We start from the raw sequence: 26,377 nt of genomic DNA, 5'->3' as shown, positions 1-26,377 counted from the left end.
AATCCAGGCCCTCGCTTGTGCTCATTTTCAGCAGAGGTGGACGTGAGAAAGCCAGCAAAAACTATGCCTGGTGTCGACCTGGAGCTTATTCCAACCTTGGAGAACACAGCAGCTCCCCTCGGCAGTCCAGTCCAGTGTGCGGAGTCTGGCCTGGAGGCTGTCATTGGGGACCTTCTTGCAGATTCTGTGGTTACAGAAGATGTAGAAGAAAAGAGACCTGATGCTGATGAAAACTTGTGTGGTCTAGAGCTAACTCTTCAGTGTGCTGTACAAGAGATCCATTGTGACCTAAAGGCTTTTGGAAAGCGAGTAGATGAACGCTTGGAGGTAGCCACAGCTCAGATGGCTCCAGCTATTGAAGCTGTTTCTGCTTTGCAGGAAGAAAATTTAAGGTTAAAGATACAGCAGGAGAAGCTAGCCAGACAGATAGAGGCCCTCTGTCATGCGCTTGGTCTACCTGAACCCCAGGTACAAGAAGATCAAGACACTGAGATCTCAAGGAATGCTTCTGATCTTGATTTTGAGCCTGTCCCCCATCCACCTACCTTTGCTGTTCGACGGTCGTCTTCTACATCTTCACAGACGGGTAGCTTCTCCCGAAGCAATAGCATGGTAGTATGCATGTGTACATGTTTTATCGTGTTTTTTTCAAGGGTTTATTCTATTGTTATATTATTGACACTAAGCAGAAATACAAAACGGAAGTGTTATTTAAAACAAAGATTCAATAGAGCTCAAATGTACACAATTGTAAGCTTACCTTATTGCAAGCATGTAGTTGACCAAGCCAAGACATATTTGGTGTCTGAAGTCTTTTATACAGGATGTGCTGACAAGTGCTTCTGGAAAACTAATGGAGACATGTACCCCACCTATTAGCACATCTCATACTTGTCTCCAACTGCATTGAGTTAAGTAATCTGAAATGAATTTGCTTATGTAGATTCTGGCACATAAGTGTATTGTGTGACCATTATATTATGACTGCTGCTATTTTTAGCAAGAGAGCTTCTGTATTTTATCTGTTTCTTTGATAACTGTATAAATAAACTAAAAAAATAAGGCTTTACCAGATATTTAGCACTTTGACTGCCAAACGTGTCTTTACCAATCCACTATACCTGTAAATTTGTATACAATCTCTCCAATCAGTTTGTGTGCTGAAGACCAGATTAATGTCTTAATGAAACCCTAGTGTCAGTAAACAGGTTAAACAATAAAGGACCTCGGCCCAGTACGCTAGGCTTTGTCTCTCTGCTCATGGCAGAGAAATGGCATCTGGATGTGTTCTTAAAAGGCAGAGAGAACTCAATGTTGAAAAACATGAATGGACTTGAGGATATTGCTCTGTTCTTGCTCCATATGTGGGTGATATTGACTTATTTTTAAAGTTTCAAATTAAGGTGCAACTGAGTCTAAAGTCGGGACACCACAAATGATACAAAATTTAACAAAGTAAGTTACAAAGGAGTTTCTGCGATAATTCAAACAGTGAATAAAAACTTAGACAAGTTAAACTTCAGACACAAACAACAGACTTTTAATTTCCCCTCAAACATACCCTTCCACCTTAAAAGACATGGGTGTTATGAATGTAAACAAACCAGAGACAACAGAAGTTGCCTTTAAATAAAGGGATTAATTAGAGCACCTTTCTAGTGAGGACAGTGTCCAGCTGCTGTGCACTTATGTGGTTGTAAGGAGCATGTGTTTGTGTTGCATTATAAGGGAGGGCCACGCTGGCCAAAAAAAGCATGCAAGTTCTCTTCCTAGATAAGACCAGCTGTCAAAGTTAGTGCTGCTGACCTTTGTTGCCCCTCTTGTCACACATTCTCATTTTGCTTTCTGAAATGCCATACCCGTGTACAGCTTCATCTAGCATTGTGCTCAGTTTTCTTTTTTGTTTTCTATTTAATACTTTAAATCTGAGCTGCGGCCAACATGCTAAATTTGGCCCAAATAGGATTTTAGTCCTGGCAATGACCTAAGTTTTTAGCAGCTGTAAAATTTTTTTTTTTTTTTTTTTTACAATGGGATGTGGTGGACAGTGTGCATGCAGAATCTGGAGTATACACATTAAATGCTGATCTAGGGTGAGGTGGTCAGCATAATTTTTTAATTGTTATTAATTTAAAGAAATTGAATGATCTGTAGTCTGTTAATGTTGTGTGGTATCTCCATATAGGCTGGGTAGTCTCAAACGTAGTGCAGAATTTTGCACACATCAGATAAATGAGATGTACATTGAGGGAGGATGGAGAAACAGAAACCTTCAAGGATTACTGTCAGTTTTATTTAATATTTTTTTATGTAGTAATTACTGTAAATTAAGCATTTCATCTGCAATAACTAGCTGGTGCTTTTGTGGCAGATGGTACGTGCAATTGGGCAGAATATTTGTGCATTCCTTTACTCTTTATTAAGGCCCACTGTACATAATACAGTAACAATACTAGGTGGAAAAAGAATAGGCCCAGCTGAATGGTGTGCACTCGGGATGAACCTCAGTGCCTTTAACATCCAACTCTTACATAATATTGGGGTTCTCTCAGTGATTTCACACACGCTTCATTCAGTTACTAGAGATGGTTTCAGCTGTGCCAAGTCTTTATATAAACTCTCAGATTTTTTTTTTTTTTTTTTAAAGAAGGCCTAGCCTATTTTTATCTCATTGTTGGGTGCCTTGTTTTTTATGTTTAGTGTCATCACAAGAAATGTGTGCATTCTATCAAGACATTGTAGTAACAAGGCTCCTTGGGAGACTTTATTCCAGAAGCACAACAAAACCAAAAAGCCAGCAGCACATGGCAGGTAGCCTTTCACGGCACCCTATAAAAAGAGGCTGGAGACCTGATGTCTGAACATATAGACTTTTGGCCAGTCCAGATTTATTTCTATGAACAGCCTACAGCGCAAGGGTGCTTATGGAAACTAGGCTTGCTCTGTTTATAGCTGGCTCTCATCTCCCATGGTCCCTTGTCATCACTTGAGACACACAAGTCCCTGGCTAGTTTTTAATTTCTGTCATTCTCTCACACACACACACGCACAAACATACATACATACATACATACACTTCACGTGCACACTCAACATAATACAAAAAGATTTGGAGGGAGAGGTATAGAGGTTACACTCATACACTGCTGAAGACAATTGGAATTAAAACATTTACCAATTTGTGGCAGTAAAAATCTCTCTCTCTCTCTCTCTCTCTCTCTCTCTGGGCCTCTGTCCTCAGCCAGTGAAATGACATGCACAGACTGATTGTATTGAATGATTTCAATCATTTTCCGATTTCATACATTTACATATATTTAGTTTTGTAACTACCCTACTCATTGTTGTCCATGAGTTGACACACCTGGTGATTAGCAACCTCTGGCGCTCTCAGCATGATTCATCCCCTCTGGCAGGGCAGGGAGTTAGTGGTTGAGCCGTAGAGTGGGATTGGGTTATGAGAGCATGTAAGCCTGAATGTCCCTCTCAGGGACATTCAGAGAAATCAGTGTGCTCTCATTTCTGTTTAAATGTCAACCAGCTTCCATGGCTTTTGTGTAAACACAGCTGTAAGGATAAATCAGATTCGGAAACATCCCCCTCCCCCAGCTCCATGGCTTTTTTTTTTTTTTTCCCCTCTCCACATCTCCTATGCCTTCAACACTACATTTGTTCCCTAATTTTAAAAATTTAAAGTGCTGACCAAATTCAAATAGACACAACACAAAAGCTAGAATGTTCATAAAACATTTTTAAAATCATGAAAAAAGCATTTTTTCAGCACATATTTGTAAAGGCTGTATTCTCAAGATGTTGCTGTTCTTTAGCTCTGACTAATAGATATAATATAAAAACATTTTCCTATATTTAAAACCTAAATAAAAGGTTTTTTTTTTTAATGTGTAATTGTTTAAAGAAATTGTTATATACATTCTTTTTCATCATTACATTGGCTAAAACAAAATTATTGAGCTATTTCTAATAAAATTCTAAATTATATAAATATAAAATTCAACAAATTCTTCCAGTCACAGATGAGTAAAATTCAGTTCTATTCAGCAGTTTTATTAATTAATTTAAAAAATATATCTCTGTTGACCAAGATAATTTAATCAAATCGTGTAATCTTAGTCAATTCAGGCATCACAGCAATTTTGGTGTGTGTGTTTTTTTTTTTTTAAATGATCATGTTGCTAGTGGACTGTAATTTCTTTTTGGATTAGCAAAATATGTATTCGTCTGAGATGCAGTAATGATAAACAGCTTTCACTGTGTCTCTAAACCTCTCCCCTCACAGATGGAAACGGAGCCGGTCTTTACAACGGAACCTTCTGTCCAGACGGCCAGTGAAGCCCCTGTTGTCCCTAATGGCTCCTCATTGGCGCAGGTGAAGAGCAACGTTTACTGTAGCACCAGCAGTGCCAAGCTCACTTCTGAACAGCTGGAGGCCATAGAGGATGAGGAGATCCTGGACAGAATGGTATAGTCACTAAATGACCTCCAGACCATTCAAGCTAACAAAGTTTCCTTTTGCAATCACGGTTATTTTATTTTATTTTTGATGTAACAGCTTGACGACTCCAAAGATTTTGAAGAGCGGAAAATGATCAGGGCAGCTCTGAGAGAACTTCGAAAGAAAAAGAGAGGTGTGTCCATCAGCCATATTATTCTTGCTTGCCGCCTTCTTATCCCTTCATATTTTATCTGTTTTGTTCTTTTTATCTTTTTTTTTTTTCCTGTCAGTCTGATTTTCTTAGTTTTTTTCCCTTTGTCCATCTCTGCCTTTCTCTCTCCATGGCCTACGTCAGGGTAATATGTGGACAGCAGAATTCTTTGCTTTCCATTCCTTTCTCTAATTGCTTAATTTCATCTTTCATTTTCCCCTCTGCCTTCAGAAGCCAGGTTGGGATGTTCTCAGGAAGAACTAGGTATGATGGCTATTTGCCCGTGCGTGTGTGGGGTTCTGATATCTGATTTGTGCATATGCCTGCAGCATTTTCACTCATTTTGCACCTATAGTTATATATAACTGAGTGGTAATTTCACTTGATTTGCATTTGCATGAATAGCATATTGGTATCATCCACATTTCTGAAAGTTCACCAGTGTTTCACCTTATAAGCCTGGTTTAAAGTGTGTTGGTCTTACAGCTCTACACAGAGATACAATTCTATAAATTACTACCAGGAAAAAAGTGTGTTCCCAGAACCTCAAATGCCAGCTCTTTCCTTCTGGCTGGTAAATATCAGTCTTTGTGCCGAAGAGTATTTGTATATTTTTAGCTTTGTGTTCTTTTCTGTATTTGTGGTGCTTAGAAATGAAAATGTAGGGGTAAGACAGTGAAACTCGAGGGCTGATTAAGAGATCATCATGTCCAGCAGAAAGACGTATTGCCTCAGAACTGTTTCTCTGTTATAAATGTTATGTGTATATATGAATTAATGTGTGGCTCAGACCTGAACAGTAGGTTGCTGTTTTATTGTTACCCCAATAATAATGTCTTACAGATCACTACATGATTGTGCAAAGTGATCCTTCTATGTATAAAACTAATACTTTAACATTTTTCTTTTTTAGTCCTTTTTATTTTGGCTGTTTTTTTTTCTTTTCTTATTTCTCAATTTATCTAATATATATATATATATATATATATATATATATATATATAAAAATTTCCCCTCTACCTGGCATAAATGTTGTGCTTTCTGTTCTTTATCTTTCCTTCTGTTCTCTTTTTTTGCTGTCCTGTTCAGACCAAAGGGAGAAGGAAAGAGAGGTGCGTCTGCAGGAGCTGAGGCAGCAGAGAGAAGATAGGTCCCAGAAGACTCGGCCAGGCCCAGGTGCCGGGGAAATGGTGATGAAGAAGATTGAGAAGTCTGCAGATGGTTCCACCATCAGTGAGATCACGAAAACCAACCGTTTTGCTCAATCAGGTGACAAATGGATCCTCACCAAATCACCATTATAAAACAAACATACTTGAGTGTACAGAATATGTAAACGCATCATAATAAATTAGTGCAAGCAGCATTCTCACCTTTTGTCTTACTTTCTTAGGAACATTTAGAATTGTTACCTACTGGTCCACTTGCCTATTTAGTTTTTTTTTGTTAGGTAAATTTAGTACCTGGAACCAGGTACTTTTTTTTTTTACCTGCACACTCGCTGTTCCAACGAACCAAGTAGGGAATAAACATTACCCATAAACCTCGCAGAGCAGTCATGACAAAATTCAGTCATCCAAAACAAACCACTTGTAAAGTCTCCAAGGTACAGTAAAGATAACATTTGTTTTGATCTAACTGCAGCTTGTAAAATTACACCATGTTGTTGTAAAGGCCTTTAAACGCTCCTTGGATTTGTGGCAGACCAAAGACTCCAGCGAAAGCCGGACGGTGCAACTTGGAGCGAAAAAACTCTACTGGTCTCTTTAAACTAAAGCGTGGAGCCATGTTCAGTCCCAAAAAAACAAAAATAACACATGAATACAAGATGAGTAAACACATGTTTAACCTTACTGCACTGTTTTTGGTTTCCAAAGTTAACGGTTCCTTTAGAGACAGTGTTTTGAAACGTCACTGGCTCCATTTCGTGGGCGAGCTTTGCTAATGGGAAAGGGACCAGGTCCCAAAAACATGTAGAACTAAGCTGAGCCGAGTTGAGTAGGCGCCATCCAGTGGAAAGCACAAAACTGTTTGGAAGTTTTATATACAAATTACCAAAAAGTTTGGGTTCATTTGTTTGGGTATGTGTTTTATTTGAAGCGTCTGTGATAAGAGCTTCTCTTGGGCTTTGTTTTATTTTAATTCAGTTTTAAAGACTGATTCATGTGACTACACATCACACACAACATTCAGAATTTCAGCAGCCATTTCATATCAAAGTAGGTGGCTCCTAATGTCCTGAAGAAACACACCACAACATTCTTTCTTTCGTTCATTCTCTCTTTCTTTCTTTAGTTCATTCTTTCTTTCGTTCATTCTTTCTTTCTTTCTTTTGTTCATTCTTTCTTTCTTTCGTTCATTCGGTCTTCATTATCACTCATACATTCCCATCAGGGTAATGAGTGTACTCATACTTTGCTGTCCTCTTTTTTTTGTTTGTTTCCTCGCTCTGTTGTTCCATTCTTCTTTTGCCTTCAGAAGCCAACTTGGGAGGTTCTCAGGAAGAGCTAGGTACGATGGTTTTTGACTGTGTGTGTGTGTGGTGTGTTATCTGGTATATATGCCTGAATACTTTTCACTAGTTTTGCACCTGAATTGGTATTAAGCTGTAATTCCACTGATGATTCCTGACAGCAGTCTTGTGAGACTACATATAATCATATAATATGATTTTAACTTGCAAAAAAACTCATAACATTATCAATAATGGATCTATGTGTTAGTCACTAACAGTGCTTTCATTTATTAGACCCAACATCTGTATCTTTGGGTGAAGAATTTCAAATATTTGGGATGAAGAAAATGTTTTTTTTTATGTTAGCAGAATTTAATATAGGACAAAAAATGCTGTGTTTATAATGAGTAATGAATACTAAGAATGCTAACATATTCGCAATGAGAATTCACTATTGTTATTGTAACTTTTACATTTTTATTTTATTTAAGCCATGTGTTTTGTTATTTATGCTTTTATGTCTAGGCGATGGCAGCAGGGTGTCCCGAAGCACTATTATGGAAGCTACGTATACCCAGAAGTCTGACAGTAAGTTACTCAGTTTGAACCTAAATTTATTTGCTGTTTTCATATTAATAATTTGCAATATTCTATAAATTGTTCACCTTCACTCTTTTTGCTTTTCTGATTTGACTTTAGGGGGCACCATGCAAACTAAGTCCTACAGCTATTCTTCTTCCTCAAGTTCAACCAAGAAGGTTGGAAGGTGAGTAGTTTCCATCAGAGATGGGCATTTAAATATTTTTATTATAAATATTCCAAAGAGGAAATATATATATAATTAATATAGTACTTAGCAAAAGCCATTGTAAGAGGTTATCTGAGCATTCTGTAGATTTTAGTATGTATATTTATGATTTAGGCATATCTGACTTACAATGCTACCTTCAGAATCATAACTCTGAATGTGAAATTATGTACTAAATTATGTGAAATATAAATATACTAAAATTAGATTGGCTTATTGTATATTTGACTCAGTGTTGGAATAAAAATCCATCCAGAAGTCAAACTTGTGTTAATGTGAATAAGGAAATTTCCTGAGTTCATCTCCTTTGGACTTGTAGTTAATTTCTTTGAAATTCCTTCTTTTTTATTTATTCTCAGTGTATTTGATCGTGAGGATGACTCCTCACGTAGTGGAGGCAGCCTGGCAGCGCTGGAGCGCAGACAGGCTGAACGCAAGAAGGAGCTTATGAGGGCTCAGACACTGCCCAAAACATCCGCCTCACAGGCCAGAAAAGCCATGATTGAAAAGCTTGAGAAGGATGGTGGAGGGTGAGCAATGCATCTTAATGTTCATTCTCAAATAATTTTCATAAACAATATTCATAAGCTGTATATTAAAGCCACTGTCCCTTCATTGTCATACGTTTCTTCTAACACTGACCTGTATGTTTTATAATGAATGGGCTCTGAAGTGGCACATATAGAGACATTTCCCGCAGCTTTCTTCTGTTGGAAGAGTTTGAGTTGCACCAGGCTAATTTTGGCTTACGTCACAGCAGTTGTGCCTCAGATAAATTTTAGCAGTATGTTCACGACACTCACCTTGGTAAAGACACAGCCTTCCAGCTCATTCATCCTCTAAAGCACTATTGGGATTGGAATGGTTATCAGGGGAACTGTGGTGATAACATTTTTCTGCATCTGGACACATTAAAATTTAATACAGAAGGCGTTTCTCAAAGTGCACTGCAGCCCCCTGAACAAAGGCTTTTCACGTGGCATATATGTAAGATTAAGATGCATTTTTATATTCACAAACAAATTGACTGACAGTGGCTTTAAAATATAATAAATGTCAAATAACACTGTTTTGGTACCTTCATAGATTTATGGCTTGGCTACGGTTTGGCAGATTGAGATTGTAAACAGAAATTCTAACATGGAAATCTTTTGATGTGTCAGTGTAATCAAAATCTAAAAATCCTAGATGTATCTCAGAGATAATCAGTCATGTTTAGTTGTGTCTAGTTTGGCATGAGATTACAAGGTAATGTAGCAAAAAATCTTAAAGCTCACCAATTGGTGCTGTTCATTCTTAATTCCAAATTATCATACCTCAAATAAAATTGTGGTTTCTGACAGTGAAATATTTCTTTGTATGACAGTAGACAATAGTACACTGAATACCTAAAAACAGTTATGGATGGTTCTTTGGAAGTGATCGTTTGCATTTAAGATTCGCCATAATATTTATAAAAAAGAAATATGGATAAAAAAGAAAAAAACTTTTTCTTTTTTGGTAACAGTTCCCCAGCCTCACAAATAAACAGGGTCCAGCGCTCCACTAGCTTTGGTGTACCCAACGCGAACTCAATCAAACAGATGCTGTTGGATTGGTGCAGAGCTAAAACTCGCGACTATGATGTAAGTAGGTCAACAAGCATTAATGTTATTCTTAAGTGTGACTACTGTGCCTTAAGCTACTAAAACTAGCTTATAAAATAGCTTGTTAGACCACAGCCAGTGGTGTGTGCCAGGCAGAATATACACATTTTATTACACAAAGCAAACTTATTTATTTACAAAGATACATACAGACTTTGTCTTCTTCATGTCATTTTGTCCTATGTATTCCAACTCTTTTACTGAGTTTTACTTTTACCCCCCCTCCATTGTCAATATATTCAGAATGTGGACATTCAGAACTTCTCATCCAGCTGGAGCGATGGAATGGCTTTTTGTGCTCTAGTGCACAACTTCTTCCCTGAGGCCTTCGACTACTCTGCTCTCAGTCCTAGCAATCGACGGCAAAACTTCGAGGTGGCCTTTAAAACAGCAGAGTAAGTGCATAAATGAGCACACACCAGCACGTACATTTACTTGTGCTTTTTTCAACACTGTTGTAAATGTTTAATTCTAGCAATTAAATATTTAACAAATGTTTAACCTTTGGGTGTTATGTTTTAACCATTTATACAGAGCCAATAAACATTTTTCATCTCTTAAATCTTTTAACTGATAAACACACTCTGCACTAATGCCGAATATGTCATTTCATAATATTTAGAGTGATTCATTGGATATGGTAGTGATTAGAATACAAGTAAACTTGTACAAGTTATCCCAATAAAGTTGCAGCAAATTTGCCATTACTAGCCAGCTTTTTCCTTGTGCTGCTTTGCAGTTCAACGTGATATTATCCAGAGGCGGATCTTGAGGATTAGAGTGTGTGCTGACAGATTTTGTCTGATTTTTATCAAAAAGGCTCTGGGTGTCTACAGGGCTTTCCAAGAAACTCTGTCCTAATGACACTAACATAACCCCTAGTGCAAATGAAACATACTGTGTGTTTAGCCCTAAGTGTGATTACTTGCGCTAATCTAATGAGATGTTCATGATATCATTGAAGTAATTGTACTGCCTTATGCATTTTACATCCACTGACAATTCCTTGGTCCCTCAAGGACTGTTGCTCAGTGACATTACTTTCCCTTAATGAATTGCTACAATTTTTTTTTCTCATTTTCCACTTTCCCTCCTCTACACAGAGAGGTAACGACCCGTACAGCTTGACTCTTTACTAAACCAGACGCATCTAGCTGGACTCTAATGAATGACACACATGTGTCCTCCGCTGGATAAGCACTACTTGGCATCGTTTAGTGAACCCTTGACTTTATTCCTTGGTTAATCATGAATGGGTCTTCAGACCCCTCTTGACTTTTTCTTTTTACGATTTGTCTCCTGTCAGTTGTTCCTGCTCTCTTCTCGACTTAATTTTGGATCGTTCACTCACCCTGACTGACTAATGGGCACTTACACATCAGTGTCTGCATTTCACAGTTAATGCTTTGCATGAATTACTGAGTCAGCCTTGTGGCCTCTAACTGCTGAGACATTTAAGGAACCAATTCTGTACACTGCAAAATATTAAACAGCCTGCATTCAAGATGGTTTACTTAATATCAGTAGGGCTGCAACTAACATTTATTATATAATTCATTAACCTATCAGTTATATTTTGTATTAATCAACAAGTTGGTTTAATGTAAACTATATTAAAATACACAAACCTTAAAACATTTCAATAAAATATAGTGAACAAACACTTTTATATAATAAACAAATTCTGAACATAAAATACAAGTAGGCACTCTCTAATTGACCCTCAGTGAATAATGTCTCTTTAAGATTTTTCATTACAGAGTAAATTGTTAACCTGTCACATGTTCTGGGCTAAATTGTTTTGCTAAGCTATTTTACCTGCGGAGAAGCAAAGGCACTCAGATGGTGTTGAGGTGTCTGGGATACTCAAGTAGTCGAAGTATCAGCTCTTTTAGTATCAACTCCACTTGGTGTTCAATTAGGAAAAGAGACATAACTCAGTGTAAATAACACAGCATTTATAATGACAAATGAAATAAGCCGTTCTGCTCCCATTATTTTATGTGTAAATTTAGCCAAGCTTCATTTTTCTATTTGATTTTCTTTCATGATTTAAAACAAGCCCAGGTGCTCACAGATTGTAATTTCTTTTGGTGGCCTCTGCTAATGATGGCCATTTTTAGTGTCTATTGTAAGTCCTCAGATTTTAAAGCAGCAGTTTCTTTGAAGAGTGGAGCAATAGGAGTACAGACAGATAATTGACTGTTAGCACTACTACATAGCCCCCTCCCTAAAGTTGCCATTAGCCCACAGTATTAATGTTAGTAATAGCAACAAACTGTCTGTTTATACGTGCAGTATTTGTGATGTCAGAACAGCTGCGCATGTCCAGAGTGACAAATGGATTAACTAATTTTTATGTTTCTACGAAATGAACAATAGTCCAAATAACTGATGATAATATTTATTGGAAACTATTTTTATAATAGATTTGATCAATTCCTTGTTGCAGCCCTAAACATCCTGTATAATATATTTGTTTTAAGAATATTATTGAATATTCATAATTCACATATACAGTGCTCTATAATTCACTGTTGAAAAATTTTATAATGTCACTCCAACATTTAGAAATTTAAAGCATAGTTTGTTGACATTTAATTTGGGCTCCCTGATCAGCTTATTACCCAATTATTTTCTTATTATTACCAGCGGTATTACCCAAGTGTCACAAGTTATCTCTGTATGTTGCCATTCATTTTACTAGTGTTGCCAAGGTATTTTTTATTTTTTTGCAGTGTACATGCAGTAAATTAGGCATCTATCACCTATCCTCACTTGCATATGGATCACCCAGTGTCCACAATGTGCAAATACTCCTCACTGTAGCCTCACCTCACGGTCCATATACTCTTATATATATAACGGGACACAAACATTGCTGTTAAATCCTTGGTGTCTTAATCTTTTGTATGTTTTTGCACACACATCCTGACCAAGAAATCCTGCATAGAAAAATATCCACCAACAAATCTGAATGAAAGTTGTGTCTGTGCATATGCTCATAAAGCATGAAAGCACATTAAAATGTATGTCAACACATATGTAATGTGTATTCTATTTTTGTTTGTCTCTTTCTCTTCCTCTCTCTCCTAACTGTCCCCCTGTCTCACCCTGGTGTTTGGCTGCACACCGCACCCTTTCTTTCACTTCGTTTCTTTTCTCTTTCTTTTTTCATGCCTTTTCCCTTTCTTCCTTCCTACCTCACCCTATTCTCCCCCCAAAACACCCCTCTCTTCATTTCGTGGTTTTGCGAGTAGGACGCTTGCAGACTGTCCCCAGCTTTTGGATGTGGACGATATGGTGCGGATGCGGGAGCCTGACTGGAAGTGCGTGTATACGTACCTCCAAGAGTTCTACAGAGGCCTGGTGCAGAAGGGCTTGGTCAAAACCAAAAACTCCCCCTAAGGTCCAAACTGACACAGAACGGTGAGAGTGGCATTAAGGCCTTTCAGGAAACCACCTGTCCAGTCAAATCATGGTTTGGGTCAAGTATTGTGGGGTGGGCCAGGCAACACGTTTTCATTCAGATAAAGATGGTGTTAAGGTCGTGTGACTCACAATGATATTATATTCAAAACCATTATTTTTGGCAGCTTTTGCCCTCTTCACAAATGTAGTTGATCAGCTAATGTGCATTTGAAATTTAGTCCTTGAAAAGAAGTAGGAATTCATATTTATATTGCATAGCTGTAAAGTGTAAAAGCAGCCATGTTGAAGCCTGATGTTTTTCCAAATTTGTCTTCGTTTGTGTGAATAAAGTTAAGCTTATTTAGGATTACATAGCGTCTATATGCAGTATAAGGCAAGTGTCTAAATTTGCGTTTAGTTGGCACAACAATAGTTTGAGGTAATATTAATAAGATTTCAATAACATGAGCATCACATCTCTGGTACAAACATAAAAAAGATGCTAGAATAAATTTGGGACAAGACAATAAAGGCAAATCTTGTCATTTGTAAACTGTCATTTCATTAAGTTCAAAGGTGGTGTATAGGATTTTAAACCATCATAGCATAATTTCAGGGTAGTCTCTAACAGCATGAAAGGTGAGTTTGTCTTCTTGCTAAACTCTCTTGATTGCTTACAATTGGAAATAACCTCCACTCAAGAAGGTACCATAAATCACAGCTGAAACAAGCAGTAAAAAAGAAATAAAAAAGTTGGGAACTATTAGCTTAAAAGGCAATGTCATGAATGTGTAAAACTCATATGAAGTCAGGTGATGTTCTTTATCAAAGCTTTATTTGTCAGTTTTGGTGGATCAACATAACGTCATATCAAGCGCCTGGCCACGGTCACTATCACTCAGTGTTTGCAGGAGTGAGCAGTGCTCTGGGATCTGACGCCCAAACATGGTCTTGGTTTGGGCCTTCTGACACAAAGAAAGAGCATGGGAGGATCAAAGATTCCTAACGTCCTTTATAGTCTCTGCTATAGCTACCGTTTTAGAACGCATGATGGAAACAAAACAGCACAAAACAAAGGCAGAAATCCTCTTGCACTTGCCAGATGTGGATGCCTTTAGAAATGTTAAATGCCAACAACGATAAGTATGGTCATTGGTGTCTTGTTTTAAATTTGCTCGATGGCCTGTTTGTCTTTTTTGGCTAGTAAACAGAATGGATAAGTAATTTCATTTTGTAGGAGTCATTAGGATAGAACTTGTCTATTTTTTTTCCAGCATTAATAATTAATTTTACAGTGCTCTAGATAGATTTAGCTACTGATTTGTGTTTTTTCCATTGATTATCTTGATTTTTTTTCTGTTAGCAGGCTCACTGTTGTGTGTCTTATGTGTAACTGATAGGTTTTATGATTTTGATAGTTCAAGGTGGGGCCTGGTTTCTAATTTCTTTCCAAGGTAGAGGAGTTTGGTGAGAGTATTTTTGGCTGCCTATAGGTGTTCCCCATCCGCCACATCCCCCTCCCCCCCAAGGGTGGGAGTTGATATTTATATCTTGTGCTTAGTTGAGCAAGATACAGTCTCTGCAGGTTCACCATTCCTGACAGCTGGGACAAGCTATTATTTGTAATGGTATATTTTATTATCTGTTCATTCATTCCACCCACTCATGTTGTTTTCAATCAGGGCCTTTGCTAACTGTATGCCCCTGTTGGAAGTGGAGGACATGATGATAATGGGCAAGAAGCCTGACTCCAAGTGTGTCTTCACCTATGTCCAGTCGCTGGTCAATCACCTACGTAGATATGAGATGATGTGTCAAGCCCGCTCGGACCGCTGACCGCTTGCTGACTCTGGCATTCTCCTCAGGCACGTCTGGACGTCCAAAGACCCGTTCCACAGTGTTGTCGTGGGAGATAGAACTGTTCCCCAAAATGCTCTTATTGCTTTTCTTTTATAATCTAGTTTTAACTGTAGTAAGCCAATGTTTAAATCTTTGATGTAAGTGAGCCTCAAGTAAGCCATATTGCTGTAGTCTATGAACTAATGCTAAGAAAAGAAAAGAACCTTTTTAAAATTTTAAATATAGTTATTCCGTAATGAAAAATAGGCAAACAAGTAACAACAACTAAACTAAAGCTGAATCTCGTGCTGAGTCCCAGAGGAAATGTTTTGCTGTACATCTTATTATCTTTCAACTGCCTGTTATTTTATTTCTTATGCTAATGGCATAAAGTGAATTGAAGTGGATGGCCTATATATCTAAGGTTTAAATTAAGGTTTGTAAATTTATTCTATGGTACTGTTTTGATTTGTAGAGGAATTCAGATCTGCATGCTTCACATATACTTGAATTTTTCTTTGTAATGATTTTCAACATTTATAATCTGTAAGGATCAAGTGACTACATTTAGAATAAGTACCAGCATGCAGATTTAATGCTCACAACTTTATGTAATGACAGTGCAACCCATTGTTAAAACTAGCTTAAATTGTATCACGTCAATATTTCATAGTCATATTTTTTGTTCAAAGTAATTGTCAAAGTAACTATTAGTCTGTGCTCAATTTGTTTTTGGATTAGTACAGTTCTATAAAATGTAAAAGAGAAGAATATTCATCATGGAATTACACAACTATCCAAATAATGTTTAACCTAATTTATGTGTCACTGTTGCGATGAATATTTAAAATGTTTTTCTACTTTTCATGAACTATTTGAAGTGGACATAAATTCTTATAAATGACAAATGGCTCCTCAGTCAGATACGTTATGACTTATATATAGGATTTTTGCTTATGCATATGTCCAAAGTAAGACTTGGAGCCTGCTGAGAAAACAAAATGTTTCACTTCAGCAATAAGTACATTGGGTCCAGTATTTTTTCATAGTTGACAACTTGAACTGAAGTGATATATACTTAAATACTAAATTCTATTAGAATTTGAAGAGTTTTATATATATTTGGTACTTGGACCAGTTTTTAACTAATTTTGGTTTAATTGCTGATTTGGAGAAGAGTATGTTGGGGGTAAAAAAAAAATAGATATGAAATGGACATTATGGTAGCACTCAAAGCTGTTTTAACTTCTATTAATTTATATGCTAAGTTATTATACTTACTGTACAACATTGAGCTATTGAAGGATGAGATATACTACCAGTAAAAATAAACCAAATTTATTTTATGTATTAATACAATTTTTTTCATAGACCATTTTAATAGGTTAGCATCTTTAGCCCATCTACTAATTTTTGCCAATTTTCCTTTTGCCAACTGTGTTTGTGATCTCACAGGAAGGGGTGAAGTAGGGTGTTTTTTTTGTGTGCCACCCCTGAATCCTCATGTACAAATCATGGCACTGTTGGATATAGAGTCCAGTTGTGTGTAAGCAAAATATTTCACATTTTGCAATGTCTCCTTTCAACAAAGCCCTCCACTGTTTAGCAACATTAGCATTTGCGAACTTGTCTTTGTGTACATTGATTTCTAATTTTAAAACCTAAACATTTTTTGCGTACATGTCATTTTAATTAAGTCTGCTTGAAGTATTTTATTTATTGTTTTCTGGATTTTTCCTTAGTTTAGTCTGTAGCCTAAATATGTCCTGCATGAGCACTAGAGCTCCAAAAGTGCTAATTGGTCTACAGCGCTACTTAGCCATTTTGGCAGTGGAGAGGCACTTTTGCCAATTTTTCCTTCCAAATGAATAAGAAATGGCACCTGGCACAGCTTAAATATATTGTTCCCTGCACCCGTCACTGTAGACAGTGTTATTAGCAATGTTGTATGGATTTTGTAAAAATGAGTATTTGTGGATGTTGTGGATCTTTTTAAAGCCATATCACTGCTACACATTCACTGCTGTATGTAAAGGTTTCTTAGTCAAAAAAGTGAGTCAGTTAAAAGCTCCTATAATGGAATAGGAAAGCTGAGGAAACTACAAGCTGAATAAGACTCAGTCCTTTCCATGTTGCAGAAAAAACACTGTATATTTAAGGGGAAAAATTACTGTCTGACAAAGGGCATCAATTTTGTTTTTACATTTTTGCACAAAAGGACATTTTTCACTCAGCATTTCTAAACACTGCAAGTTAATATGAAGTGACAATTAAACATCTTTACAAAACCATGAATCTGCTTCATTTTTTTCTGGAAGTAGTTGTTTTACACATTCACATATTGCAATTCTCAAGTGATCAATCTGGTGTTTTTTCAACTACAGATAAATACCAGAAAATTGTGGTGTGATTTTTAGTAACAGCGTGACTAAGACATTTTATGGCTGCGCTTCTGAAAAATGTTTCAGAGAAGTGCCTTTGGATTCTTTTCAGCTCTGTTGCAAAATTGGAGGTCAAGTTCCTCATATGTCATAGGGAAAGTGGTTGGTTTACCAGGTTTTGCATGCTTCTTAGGGTTTGTTTTCCTTTTAAGTTTTTTCAACAATTTACCTTTTGATCTTATTTCATTATCTGATCTCTTCAGAAATGTAGGTATTTTGATGCAGAAATCTAAGTTCATTACCCATGATCCACTGTGACCTAATGAGATTTTCCAGTTGAGTTTCTAAATATATAATTTATATGCAAAAGCTTATTTACTTTTTCAAACAATTTAACAGATAAGAGGCTCAAAGTGGAAGAGTTATAGCTGAGCTATCATATGCAAAATACTTTATCATGTTAAAAGCAGTTTTTTTTTTTCCAGAGTACTGAACAATATTCAACTGCTACAGACATGTAACTCAGTAAAGACTCAAATACTAAAGTCAGATTAAAAATATTTTATTTTTCCTCAGTGGTAATGTTGCTTTCCACCCAGCACTCGGTGGACCCTGCTGTACATCCTCAAGAACATACATCATCAACCCCGAACCAATCAGATGATTTTACAGTTTGGGGCGTCATTTAGTTCCTGAATGAGTAGAAACAGGGTTACGTACATACTGTTCTTTAATAACACAGACATGTTTATGTAAACCATCAAGTCAATACACAAGCTTGTGTACTAAAATGCAGTAGATGTTCAAACAAAGTACAACAGATGGTATGTGCCTTAGACTGAAGACTAAAGCAAATGTGTTAAGTACTCCTAAGTGATATTTATAAACATACTATAAATCTTTGTGTGAGATGTCTATCTCAGACTGGGGCTCCTCAGTATGTTCAGACTGAGTAGTCGGTGGTGTAGTGTGGTGTTCTCTGAAGGGGCTGTCCTTCGCTGGTGAGAAGCGGAACTCTTCTGGCACTGCATCCTCAGGTTGAGCTTTTTTATAAAAGCCAAGCTTGGCCAAAAGTTGGTTGATCTCTGTACGGGTCATATCTGACAACGGGATCCGCTACAAAGATGAAATGCACAGGATGAGTAGAAAGGAGCATAAATGAAAAAGATGATGTAAATTGTCATAAATCAGCTGTACATAGTTAATAAGAATCTTAGAATGAAATGTAGGGTGATGTTAAATCACAGCCTTGTTGGAAAACTAGGTTTAAACAGCAGGGCTGAATCTGAAAAGAAATGTGATGATTCGTAGATTTGGAAGAAGCTGTAGTGGTGTTTGGGATCCAAAATGTACTACGTGTTTTGTCCAGGGGATGGCGCTATTTTCAAATTATATTTGTTGATAGCATTTTGTTTTTGCTATATATAGGAAAAAAGATACAAAATAAAGATAAATATGTATTCAATACTCATTTTACTATATTTAATAAATTGTGTGGTAATTTTATGACTGCAGCAAAACACTAATAATTATCATAACAGAATACCTTCATAACTCTTCCAACTTGAGTAACTAATTCATCATTTTGAGATATTAAATATGTAATAGATAAATATTATTCACAGGAATATGATCCTATAATTTCACATCACAGCAACTGTCTGAAATACTCCAAATATGAGAGTGGATAAAACCCGCAAGGACTGAAGGCAGAGACTAACATTAGACACAAGTCCAATCTGAAAGCGTAAACTTTGAATGGTAAGTAAAACATGTAACTTACATCTAGCTCCTCGTAGTAGTGGTTTAAGAGGACGAGTTCCGGGTCTGCCCCAGGGATGTGCTTCATTACTAAGTTATGGCTGAAAAACAGACCAGTCAAGGGCAGTCTCCTCACAAATAAAGCATGAAAAGAATAAATAAGAGGAGACAGAGGACAAAGAGGAAGGTTAAAGATTAGAATCTATAACAGAGGGGTGTTCAGTTCCAGCAATGTTTGGTGGTTTCCCAGTTCAGACACAACCCATTCATCTGAATACCCCTGCTCTGGCAGGAAAAAAAAGATAATTTACCTTGTAAATTATTAGTGAACACATCCAAATAATGTATCTGTACAAAACTTCACTAGCAGGAGGCAAAAGAACTGATGCTTTATAACCACTGTGGAAATGAGCATAATTCACAAGAACCCTGGTGCCAAAGTGGGTTGTCCAAAAACAACCGATATACACTGGTCAGCCAGAATTTAAAAAAATCTTTGACCCTGGTCTAATTGTGGTTAATCTGTGTATGAGAACATAGGTTGGTTTCAGGAATTTGTGCAATATTCAAATCACTGCAATAACTTTTACATTTACATAAAGTAGCCAAAGGAATACTATGAAAATTAAAGGTAACGTTCAAATCAAAATCAAAATTCTGAAGATATTTCCTCACCATTTGCTAGCTCAGTCTGTTTGTGTGCTCAAAACTGGCCTGTAGGTTTCTGTAAATGTGGAAAAAAATTAAAATAAAAAATGCTAGGCTTTCTCTCTCTGCTCATGGCAGAAAAACGGCATCTGGAGATTTTCTGACAATAGACTGCCAAACTTTGAAAAGCATGAAGCAAGATGAGAATGCTGCTCTATTCCTGCTCCATAGGTGCGTAATTTTGACTTATTTTTTCTGTAGATGCAACTGACTCTAAATTCCATAGAGCACTAACTGCGTGAAAGTAAAACATAGACTGACAGTGCTATAAAACTAAAAATATGAGTAACAAACAACTCTCTGTGGTAACTTATACAGTAAATAAAAATGTACAGACAAGTTCATCTTTAGCCATGTACAAACAACAGTCATTATTCTCCCTTAAACATACTGTTCAACTTACACTGAGCTTCTGAACATAAACAAATGAGAGAACAGTGTTTTCCCACAATTGTAGACACTGCCTTTGGGTGCAGAATGTTGGTGTTGTTTTCAGACTGCTGAGCATTCATTCAGACAATTGTAGTTCAGTGTGAAACTCATTCTACTCCTGAGGGACCCAGATGGTAAATCATTGAGATCTTATGCTGACAAAGCTTAGGTCTCAAAATAGGACCTACATTTGTAAATGCGTACAGTCAAAGACTTGAGCTGGAACGTGGGTTCGTAGTTCTGAGTATGATTAAATAATTGTATTGTATTAATATTGAAAATGCAATTTTCTCATCATAAGAGCTGCAATTTTAATTATAGCTTATCAAGAGCATTCTTAAATCTAAGTCTTGAGTTTAAATTAGTACATTTAGCTTCTAAAGCAGAGTTATAACCAAATTCTGTGTTGTGTACATGATATTAACACAACTAAACGACAGTCTGGCTGCCTGTGAATGTCTCCAAGTCGTAGCTTGTAATGGAGTGCCCCACTGTCCTCCCGATGACCTTGTGGGAGTTGTTTCCTATGACCGGTGTTTAGCCAAATAAGGTTGCAGTTCTACTACTACATCTACCGACTAACCTTCATCTCAGAGTGCATCCTGGTGTCCGGTGTGCATACATCGCAAGCTGTGAGACAGTGTATGTTCTATCTGAGCCAGTATGAACAGTTTCAGCAGATCTGCTAGAGAAACTCTTCTGTGGAATTGACTACAGGGGCTAGCATTCACTCCCCTCGAGCATCAGTGAATATTGAGCACCCATGACCCTTTCACCAATTGTCTCTCCTTTCAATTCTTTTGGAAGGTACTAACCATTGCATAATTGGAACGACCCAAATAACCTGCCATTTTGGACCTGCTCTGACCCAGCCATTCAGCTGTCATTACTGGGCCTTTGTCTAATGCCCTCTGATCAAAAAGTTTTGCATGAATTTCAATGTTATAAAAGATAAAGACGTTTACGTGTGTGTTGGTGAGGGGCTCGGAAATATTGTAATCTGAAAAGGGGAGGTGCTGCAAAAAATGTCGGAACCACTGCTTGAAGGATACTAATGAGGGATGTCTTGAGTCACAAAGGAATTTCAGGAATTTGTGCAATATTCAAATCACTGCAATAACTTTTACATTTACATAAAGTAGCCAGTGAAAAAAATGTTGGAACCACTGCTTGAAGGATACTAATGAGGGATGTCTTGAGTCACAAAGGAATTTCAGGAATTTGTGCAATATTCAAATCACTGCAATAACTTTTACATTTACATAAAGTAGCCAGTGAAAAAAATGTTGGAACCACTGCTTGAAGGATACTAATGAGGGATGTCTTGAGTCACAAAGGCTTTGACCTGGGATAAGTGAGAAAAAAGGCAAGATGTGATTACAGATACTAACAAACATGACGTTAACAAAAAGAATACTAATGTATCATGACATTATGAACCATCTTTAGAAGCTATGAATTAAACTGAAACACAGCTTACCTCCCTCAACCTGTTCAACTGTCATCCTCCACAGGTCTGGAAAGTAAACAATTATAATAGGATTCAGATAAAGATCAACATTAACACACAGACATGGTTATATATGTACATATGGGTCACTTGTAGAGTTTATGGGAGACAGATCTGATATTTATAGCCTAGGGCCCTATTTGGAGACATTGTCTATAGGTTCTTACCTTCCTACTTTGTTCATAAAACACACATAACGGTTATTCATTATTCCATAACAGCCTGATGCAAAACTACCATAACGTTGGGGAGCATCTGAAGAGGTGAATCCTTTCAACAGTGACATCTCAATAAAGTCCCTAAACTGCTCTAATGCAGCAAGAATAATAACTGTTCTCCAAATCTGCAGACACCTTTACAACTGAATATAAAGCTAAGACCAAAGAAAATGCTGGACATGGCAAATATAGGATCAAGTATTAAATATTACAAATTATAGGGGAGTTTCAATGACTTTAATACCTTTAAGGTATTAACAGAATTAAGATATACATACAGAAGGGCTTGATGCATAATATTCTGTTCTAAAAACGTTTATGAAACAAATTCTGATGTTAGGTTTAGCAAAAAAATAATAAATAAATAAATAAATACTTGTGGTGCAACAGGTAGTGTCAGTGTCAATACCAAACAACTACACTCCCCTACAGCTCTACGGGCAACAACATGTAGACAGAAGACCAGTGTATGTTCACTGGTCATTTTGCATAGTAAAATAATATGTCTGAATTTGCATTGCAAATATCACGTTTCATCATTTCTATCCCCTCTTCTGTAAAGAAATCAGAGTCATTGTGTTTCTTCACAGGAAGGAACAACTCCACTTCAAGCCACCCAAATTTTCTCAACATCTCCATTACGCAAGGAAACAAAAATTAAAACCTGGAATTCCCCTTTCAACTGTTAAACACCTGTTAGTGAACACTGGTTCTGTATTACGGACAGTGACACCCCTAGGGGTTTATCATGGCCTACTTGAAAACACATTGTTTAAAACAAGGCCCCAGAACAGCCAGATCATGTTTGAAAGGCTAACACTGCTCGGTAGCCTATATTTAATTTCACATTCCTACTTCTTACCATCCTCCCAAGGCCTGGCTTTTTCTAAGAATACTGAGCAAAAACAGATTTTGGCGAGTAAAATGACACCACTCATTCAGTGATGCTCTTCAGTTAGCTGTAATGACCCCTATTCATTTCAAAGAGTCATTTTCTCCAATGATTCCATTTCATGTCTCGCAACCGCCATTTACTGACACCTTGTGGCTTGGATACGTGAGATTCTGTCACACTTGCTAAAACACAGACGTTTATTTAAACCAAAATAATAAAACAAACACAAACGGACTCGAGGGTAAACACGACGACTGATAAATGAAAGGACTAGAAACAACAACATGAAACGAGGAAACAAAACAAGGAACAACTGACTAGGAATTGGGAACACGACTAGGAAATGGAACAACACGAAACAAACGACCGATGAAAGGAAGAGACACAAGGGAACTTAAATACATGAACAGACGAGACACACCTGAAACAGATAACGAGGGTTAAGGACAAGGAGGCAGAACAAAGGCGGGACGTGAGCGGAGACAAGGACTATAACAGACAGAGCCATGTGCAGAGAGAGCACATGGCGGGGAAAACAGACATGACAGGACGAGGGCGTGACAGATTCTATACTAAGCCTTTTTTAAACATGGCCACACAAATGAAAGGACCCACTTTATGGAGATTAAAGAGGTTCATTCCGTGACTACAATGTGGCTCTTCTAGTGCTTTCAAAATTAATGAGTTAACGTACGTTAATTTAGCTTTCTTTTTCTCTATTAAAGCTGTGTCGATGATTAAACACCCCCTAAGTTTTACTCAGCAAATTAAGAGACACTAATTCAAAAATCCACAAAACTCCACTGAGATATTATAATAAAGTACAAAAGAATGGTTTCCTCTCACACAACACGTTTACAAACATCCCTCCCAAAAATATAAGGAAGTACTAGCATTTTAAACGTATTGATTGCATATATTCTAAATCAATAGACAATACTAATAAATATAAAATTCCAGTGCTGCTCTTACTATCTTTATTTAACATATCCACTATTAAAAGTTTCCATCATAAAAAGGGACAATGCATTTAATCACAATTAACTGCAGCAAGTTGTGCAATTAATTTTAATTGATCAACAGCACTCTTCGTCTTACGTGAGTAGATTTTTTTTTTTTTTAAACATGAAGTATATATAATAATCTCTTGGACAAATAATGCTTGCTAATCATGGTGATACAGTTAGTGCCACCAACACACAGCTCCATAGTCTCAGGTCTCTGTGGGGAGCTTGGTGTGTGTTTTCCCTGTGTCTGCATGGGTTTCTTCCAGGAGACACATATGCTGTCACACAGTTCAAGAAGACATACTGGTAGGTTGACTGGCGGTATGAAACTGTGTGTGATAATGGCCTGGGCAATGTGTTAATGGCAATAGTCTGGTGAGTTGCACTGACAAGGTTGTTTTCCTGCCTTGTTGTCAATGATTGTGGTTAGGCTGATGACCCACGGGGACTCTGGTCAGGATGAAGCAGTTTCAAAAGATTTATGGATGAATAGATGTTTGCTACTTATTATTAAAAAGGCCTACAAGTAAAATCAATGGCAATAAGAACCTCCATTGAATTCATTCTTATCATCCCAATGTTTGTAATCAGGGTTGAATTTATGAGTGGCTGTACTATTATCTTTGCTATGATACTGTTTTGAGGAAAAGTCTACACGTTGGGGATAAAAGCGGAAATGTTACGTCACATCTTTATCAGACTGTTGACAACTGACGTGATTTACAAATCCAATCATATGTTACTCCAATAAAAGGAGGAGTCCGAAAAGAACGCAGCGTTGTTTACCTGTATTCAGCGTAGACATAATAAAGAAACGTACTCACCTCCACTTTCGCCTTGGCGAGACCCTCGAGTTTCTTCAGGTCTACTTCATAGGTCAAGATGAGAGCGGGGAGCAGCAGCAACGCAGACAGAAAAACGGACCACATGACGCTTCGTGCGGTGTTTGGAGGTGAAGGAGGAGATGGAGGTGGTCCAGGTGACCGCTGGTGGACCACTGGCAGCGGTAAATCTCAGACTGCTGAAATCTATGAAACTAAAACGTCACGGCCGAACTCTGCCACGTACAGCATCTCTTCTCCCTGCGAGAGGAGGCGGAGCCCAGCTGAGCCCGAGAACGGCACTGAAAATACAGCGACCATCTCTGAGCATGCGCAGTGTCAAAGCAGTCCTGTGTTAACCATATGCTACAGTATTCTCTTAAATATATCCTAGAAAACACGTTTTGCTCACATTTTATTTTTTTTATTTTTTATATAAAATTTATTTATTTAAATAAATGTATTTTATTATAAAAAAATTTTATTTTTTTTTTTGTTGCATGGAAAAGTAAAAAATATATATTATAGAAAACATTACATATTATTTACCCATGTGACAATATTAAATCTATTTAAAATATTATTCATTCTCTTGGAGTTGTATATAACTGACAAAGACACAAAGAAATTATTCCCAAAGTTTTCTCTGAAAAACCTGAGTGCATTTTGTAAATATAAACACACATTGAATTTGTGTAACACACTTATGAAAAAATAAAAAATGTGTAGAAATGTCAGCGTACACAGATTTCAAACATTCCACAATAAGAAGATAAAAATAAAATATATAAAAGGAGCATCCACAAATCTTTGCAAAGAAAGATGGTTCAGTGCTCTCTACTTTGTGCCATACTTCATGGGAGGAATATAGAGAGTGTAGGTAGGGTGAGCGCTTCTTAAATGTCCCGCAAGGCAGTTGAAACATGTGCTGACATCAGATGAGCCCTCGTTTTAAATAGTTCTAGTGAAAAATGGATATCAGTGCCAACAAATGAATAATAATAATAATCAGACCAAAGCGACAACTGGATGGTTGAGCAGCTGAAGTCTTGTAAAAGCATGGGCAAAAATTCCACTTTCAAAGTGTAATTAAAAGGAAAGATCATGTAACTTTAAGAGATTTTAATATTACATTCCGGTTGAAAAGTCTGAATGATACAAACACAAATCCAAACACTCTCTAGAACCTGCAGTTTCTTACTACAAAGCCACACTTGTAATACGTGCAGAATGGGGCTTGTTTGTACATGAATGAGACTTTTATTAATGCTCATTTAATATATAATCATGGGAAAAAAAACTGTTACCAATTTGCCTTTCTGATCATACCTTGTCTTACTTTTCTGTCATACACTGCACTCTTTATTTTCCGTGGAGTGTTGCATACCTTTAGAATAAGCTGATCTTCACATGACCACTTTACATCTGTTTTTTGGCTCTTCTTACATCCATCCATTATCTGTAACCGCTTATCCAATTTAGGGTCGCGGGGGGTCCAGAGCCTACCTGGAATCATTGGGTGCAAGGCGGGAATACACCCTGGAGGGGGCGCCAGTCCTTCACAGGGCAACACACACACACACACATTCACTCACACCTACACCTACGGACACTTTCGAGTTGCCAATCCACCTGCAACGTGTGTTTTTGGACTGTGGGAGGAAACCGGAGCACCCGGAGCACACGGGAAGAACACACCAACTCCTCACAGACAGTCACCCGGAGCGGGAATCGAACCCACAACCTCCAGGCCCCTGGAGCTGTGTGACTGCGACACCTACCTGCTGCGCCACCGTGCCGCTCTTCTTACAAAAATGTTCT

The 26,377-nt window shown here is 37.3% G+C and overlaps 1 protein-coding gene and 1 pseudogene across 2 annotated transcripts in view; one reads left to right on the top strand and one right to left on the bottom strand.

Moving 5' to 3' along the window:
• The window catches only part of LOC136678694 (smoothelin-like), a 74,054-nt gene extending 56,947 nt beyond the window's left edge, over positions 1-17,107 (top strand). The window contains exons 11-20 of one of the 2 annotated variants that reach the window (XM_066656794.1): positions 4,298-4,480; positions 4,571-4,646; positions 5,754-5,933; positions 7,645-7,707; positions 7,819-7,885; positions 8,287-8,457; positions 9,435-9,552; positions 9,817-9,968; positions 12,834-13,002; positions 14,667-14,804. In XM_066656794.1, coding sequence (XP_066512891.1) covers positions 4,298-4,480; positions 4,571-4,646; positions 5,754-5,933; positions 7,645-7,707; positions 7,819-7,885; positions 8,287-8,457; positions 9,435-9,552; positions 9,817-9,968; positions 12,834-12,981 — 1,158 coding nt within the window. In that variant the 3' untranslated portion in view covers positions 12,982-13,002; positions 14,667-14,804. Of the gene's footprint in view, positions 1-4,297; positions 4,481-4,570; positions 4,647-5,753; positions 5,934-7,644; positions 7,708-7,818; positions 7,886-8,286; positions 8,458-9,434; positions 9,553-9,816; positions 9,969-12,833; positions 13,003-14,666 lie in introns of both variants that reach the window. The other variant, XM_066656793.1, reaches the window with a different exon arrangement.
• Positions 17,108-17,778: 671 nt separating this feature from the next.
• LOC136679279 (selenoprotein M-like) lies at positions 17,779-24,848 on the bottom strand (annotated as a pseudogene).
• Positions 24,849-26,377: the final 1,529 nt, after the last annotated feature.

The sequence above is a fragment of the Hoplias malabaricus genome, chromosome Y (genome assembly GCF_029633855.1).
Source record: "Hoplias malabaricus isolate fHopMal1 chromosome Y, fHopMal1.hap1, whole genome shotgun sequence".
NCBI classification, from domain to species: domain Eukaryota; kingdom Metazoa; phylum Chordata; class Actinopteri; order Characiformes; family Erythrinidae; genus Hoplias; species Hoplias malabaricus.
This window is presented reverse-complemented; position numbering and strand designations above follow the sequence as displayed.